Below are 5674 nucleotides of genomic sequence, written 5' to 3'. Positions count from 1 at the left end.
TTGAGGAAGCAACAACAGCCAATGTGTAGAAAGGATGGTGACTTAATCAACAAAAGCTTCTGATGCCCACTTACAGGAAATTCCTTGTTCAAGACAAAGAATTGCAGTCCCAAATCCCTATCACAAACAGGATTCAGAAAGTTACCTGCACCTGTCAGCGAAGGATAGACACAAGCTGGCCCATTCAGCATGGTGCACGTGTTAGTCCTAACTGCCAGTTCGACCTGGCAAGTGTACCCACTTGATGACTGTTAGACCTGGCATCCTTGGTGTGGTCTCCCCTAACTTTTTGCATCTGCTTCCCAGGTTGTCGCTGTGTGCTGGACGCTGTTTTTGCTGTTTTTGTTTACTCTGGGTACTTTACCACTGCTGTCCAGTGCTAAAGTGCAAGTGCTCCCTATGTGAAATTGTATTTGTAATTGGTTTTCCCATAATTGGCATATTTGATTTACTAGTAAGTCCCTAGTAAAGTGCACTAGAGTTGCCTATGGCCTGTAAATCAAATGCTACTAGCAGGCCTGCAGCACTGATTGTGCCACCCACTTAAGTAGCCCTGTAAACATGACTCAGACCTGCCACTGCAGTGTCTCTGCGTGCTGTCGTAAATTGCCAATACGACCTGGCAAGTGTACCCACTTACCAGGCCCAAATCTTCCCTTTTTTAACATGTAAGGCACCCCAAAGGTAGGCCCTAGTTAGCTCCGTGGGCAGGGTACACTGTATGTTAAAGGTAGTACATGTACTTGTGTGTTTTTATATGCTCTAACATTGAAATACTGCCAAATTCAGTTTTCACTGTTGGAAGGCCTATCTCTCTCACAAGTTAACATGGGGGCTGCCTTTAAATATCCTTAAAGTGCAGTTTCCCTTTGAAAGCAGATAGGAATGTGGGGTTTGGGGTCTCTGAGCTCGCAATTTAAAAATACATCTGTTAGTGAAGTTGGTTTTTAGATTGTTAGTTTGAAAATGCCACTTTTAGTAAGTCGCACTTTATGGTTTGTGGTAAACCTATGAGCAGGGTTGGGGAGCTAAGGGTGGAGGATCAAGTTATTAGCAGAGTCCACGTGTTCCCATACTTAGGGGTCATCTTGGATGAGAAAGGATCTTGGAAACCCTGTATTGCCAGAAGGATTGTGCTTTTTCATGCAACAGTTGGTGCAACCTTTGACTTCGCGGCAAGGGTAGGCGGAAATGCCTACCTGTCCTTCTGTATGGTTCAGCACTTTGGGGGTTTAGGGATACCCGAGCCCTTATGGTGGAAGAAAATCGTTTCTGTAGAAGGCTTCTGGGTGTTGGTCAAAATATTCCTGGATTTTGCCTCCACCTGGAACTGGACCTTGAGTATGTACAGGACACTACCCAGCTGGCTCCCCTTTTGTTATGGATTTCAGTTTGGAGTAGCAAACATGCCTCTCTTAATAGGGATATCCTAAGGGATTGTTTGGCCTGCGACCATGTAAAACATATCCCCTGGTTGTCGCACATAAGGAAGATGGCTCATGACCTGGGGCGGCCTGAATTGTTTGATTATCCCGAAGACCTAACTAGCTACGATAAAAAATGGGTTAAGGATAACTATCAGAGAATCCAGGAGACCAAGAGGGAGGGGGAGGCTCTAAGGAAAAAATCGATCAGGGAATTTACTATGCTAAAGATGTGGGTGGGTCCTGAGCAATATCTTTTAGAAATCAAGGATGTGAGGGAAAGGTCTCTCATAACTCGTTTTCGCTTGGGGATCATTAGAAGTAATTTGTGTTTCCCCCTAGGTCAGTATGGGGAGAAATGTATTAGACCCTGCCCCTGTTATGGGGTATCCCATCAGACTTTGATCCATTTTACACTGTTCTGTGTCTTCTATGCTCCATTTAGAACCCGATTCCTACTACCGCTCCTTAGGCCCAAGGGTTTTGTGCAATACCGTCCGGCTTTCATGTGGCTGCAAATGGCCTCAGATGTACTGGTATGGAAGGGCCTGGGATCATTTCTGAAGGGAGCTACTACTTGGCGCAAAATTTTGAATGTTTAGAATGATCTTATTTATTTTTCTTTAGTTTTTTTATTTTATTTTATTATTATTTTTATTTTATTTTATTATTTTTCTATATATATATATATATTTATATGTACATGTTTTTATGATGGGTGCTTTTATTATACATGGTTTTTATTGGTATTCTTATAATGTTTTGATGATTATGTGTTGTAATGGATTAATTTTTTTATATCGAATAAAGCTTCTTCTTCTAAGTGGTCATTTTCTTGCTTAAACCATTCTGTGTTCCTACCTGCTTGTGTATTCCCTGTTTGAGTCAGACTGACAGTTGGACTGTTTGTGAGTCCCCTCTAGACAGTGACACTAAGGGAGCTGGGGTGTAGCCTGTATATCCTGATGAGCTATCTGGGCTAGAGTGGAGGGAGGAGTGGTCACTTACACCTGAATGGGCTGTACCTGCCCTCACACAGTGCAGTCTCCAACCCCCTGGTGTGTGTCTGGGGCCTGGCCTGGGCTATATCATGTAAACAACAGAGGCTTTTCTTTGAAGTTGGACAACTTCAAAGGCAGAAAGGGGTATACGTAGTGGACCCAAAACCTCAGATTTTAGGTTTCTTCAAGATTTGCTTCTGGAACCAAGAGGAACCTCTGCCAAGGAGGAGAGCTGAGGAGCTAAGGAGAAGTGCTGCCCCTGCCCGTGACTGTGCTTAGTTGACCTATCCTGCAGTTGCTGCTTCTGCCTGTAAATGGGGACAAAGACTGGACTTTGTGGTATATTCCTACTTGAGAAGAATCTCCAAGGGCTTGGACTAAGCTTGCCTCCTGTTCTAAAGTCTCAGGGCCATCAATGACTTCCTCTGGAAGCACCTGGAATCTCTGCTGAGACTCCTGCCATGCCATGTGGTGCCTAATCTACTCCCTGGGCCCTTGAAAGGAGAAGTTGGTAGAAAATCAAGCAGATCCAACAAAATCGACTTTGGAAGACTCTGGACTGAGGCTGCTTCTGAATCTCATGATGCCACCTGCAACCAAAGCCGTGGTCCTCGCCTGAGTGCCACCACCCCACAGGTCCGACACCGCTGCAGCCTCGCTGAAGTCCAAGACTCAGTGGAAGTCACTATACCACATTGTGACCACAGGACATCGACTCCGCCGAAAGTGCGCAGATCCAACAATATGCACTGACGCTGCCTCACCTCCACCACTCCGCAGCAAGGACCCGGCGTCTCTTCGTGACACATCCGCTCCTACACTCTGCAGCACGCAAACCGATGCTGCCTCGGATGCAGTGCCGCCGCAGACCTCGACTCCAACAACTGGCTTGTTTCCTCATTTACACAAGGTATGTACCTGGGGGTCCGTGTGACTCCGTGACTGGCACCATTGGCATTGGATTGTTGGGAACGACTCCGTCACGACGTGTGATATCACCAATTCAAAGCATTTCTGTTTCTAAGCGCTATATTGAAGTTTAATCTTTAAAAATTCGTAGCTTTGCCTGTGTATGTTGGATTTTTGTCGTTGTGGTCTTGTTTTGCTCAGATAAATATTGGCTAACCTGGTGTTGTAGTGTTTTTACTGTATTACTGTGTGTCTTGGTACAAATACTTTGCACATTGTCTCTGAGTTAAGCCTTTCTGCTCGTGCCAAGCTACCAAGGAGGTAAGCAGGAGTTAACCAGGTGTGTTTTTCCTTTACCCTGACTAGAGTGAGGGTCCTTGCTTGGGCAGGGGCCAACCTGACTGCCAACCAAAGACCCAATTCTTAACGTTGGAGATCAGCGGTGAGGATTGTACTTGTATTTGTACTTGACATACAGTGATTAAGTGTCCACTACTATTTTCAGTGCAGACCATTAGGTAACCACATACCACTTGTTTTTGTGATTTTGCTTTTTCTCTTCTTGGACTTGATCTGCTTCCATTTTGTGATTTTTGAACATCTCATTGGGAACTTTTTGTTCTGCCTTGGAACTTTGTACTTTTTTGATTTACCATCATTTCTCAATCTGGAGATTCACCACCTGGAACTGTTTTTGAGTTGGAGAGTGTGGAGAGTTATACAGTTGCTCAACTGAGCAGTTCAGTAAGGATCTTGCCTGTCACATTAGGAGCTCCGCCAGGAAGGAGCTGCACCAGCACCTGATTGACAGCAAGCTGACTGACCCTAAAAAGCTTGCGCAGGAAGAAGACCGCTGGGAGAGCACCAGGGTCCAAAAGAGGTATGGGGAGACCATGCTAAGAGTGGGCAGAGTCCCTCTCAGAAGAAGTGGGGAGGTAAGGGTAAACAGGGGGAGTTGTCTAAAGGGCCCCACCAGCCCCCAGTTGAGAGGAAGCCATGGTTTTCCTAAGGGAAACCTGCAGAGAGGGAGCCCTGTGTCAGGAAATCCTCTGTTTCTCTGGCTCCCCCTCTCCAGATTTTTTTTTTTTTCGAAGTTGGGGACACCGAACAATCTGCAGATTTGGTTATGAAGAGTTTCCTGGAAGCGGAGGGCTCTCAAAATTTAAAAAGTACTTAAAGAGTGGGTTTATTAATCCGTCACAGTCCCCTGTGTCTTCTCTCCTATTCTTTGTACCCAAAAAGGAAGAAGGAGATTTGAGAACCTGTATTGACTATAGAGCCTTGAATTGGATAACCATTAAAAACAGATATCTGTTACCACTAATTTCAGTCCTTGACCAAGTAAAAGGGACTAAGGTCTATAATGAATTGGACTTGAGAGGAGCTTATCACCTTATTCGAATTTGGGAAGGAGACAAATGGAAAACAGCTTTTAGAACAAAGTATGGGCTCTTTGAGTATCACGTCATGCAATATGATTTGTGCAGGGCTCTCGCTGCCTTTCGACACTATATCTATGATGTATTGAGTGAGTTCATAGATAAATGCACCAAAGTTTACATAAATGATATCTTGATTTACTCAGCCTTAGAGCATGTGAGGGGTGTGTTACAATGTTTAAGAGAAAACTATCTGTATGCGAAGATGGAGAAATGCGCCTTCAATGTTCGAAAGGTGGATTTCCTGGGGTTTATTCTTTCCTCAGAGGGTATAACCATGAATGAACAAATGATGAAGGCAGTAATCGACTGGCGGTCCCCAACATCAGTGAAGAAATTTCAAAGTTTCATTGGGTTTGCCAACTTTTACAGAAGGTTCATTAAAGAAATTTCCCAAAAGGTTATTCCACTCACACAATTGTTGAGAAAAGGAGTCCCATTAGTCTGGTCAACAGAAGCTGAGGAATCTTTTCAGGCTTTGAAGAAGAGTTTTACTTATGCCCCTATTCTGCTGCATGCTGACCCTTCAGAACCATTTTATCTGGAGACAGATGCTTCAGATCTGGCAGTTGGTGAAATTTTATCATAGAGACAAATAGAGACCGGTCAGCTGCATCCAGTGGCTTATAGATCTCGCAAGGTGTTACCAGCTGAAGTAAATTATACAATAACTGAAAAGGAATTGTTAGCCATAAAAGATGCATGGAGACACTACCTGCTTGGAGCTAAACACATAGTAACAGTGTTTACTGACCAAAAGTATTTACAATTTCTAAAGTCTGCGAGAACTCTTACTCATAGACAAATTCAATGGTCACTCTATTTTGTGGATTACAACTTTGTAATCACTTACCATCCTGGAAACAAAAATGGGAAAGCAGATGTCTTGTCAAGAAGGACA

General features: G+C 44.1%; 1 protein-coding gene across 1 annotated transcript; it reads left to right on the top strand.

Annotated features, from left to right (window-relative positions):
• Positions 1 to 4978: 4978 nt before the first annotated feature.
• LOC138262423 (uncharacterized) lies at positions 4979 to 5362 on the top strand. Its single transcript, XM_069212324.1, has one exon. The coding sequence runs from the start codon at positions 4979 to 4981 to the stop codon at positions 5360 to 5362; it is 384 nt and encodes a 127-aa protein (XP_069068425.1).
• The last annotated feature ends 312 nt before the right edge of the window (positions 5363 to 5674 follow it).

The sequence above is a fragment of the Pleurodeles waltl genome, chromosome 10 (assembly GCF_031143425.1).
Source record: "Pleurodeles waltl isolate 20211129_DDA chromosome 10, aPleWal1.hap1.20221129, whole genome shotgun sequence".
In the NCBI taxonomy this organism is placed as follows: domain Eukaryota; kingdom Metazoa; phylum Chordata; class Amphibia; order Caudata; family Salamandridae; genus Pleurodeles; species Pleurodeles waltl.
This window is presented reverse-complemented; position numbering and strand designations above follow the sequence as displayed.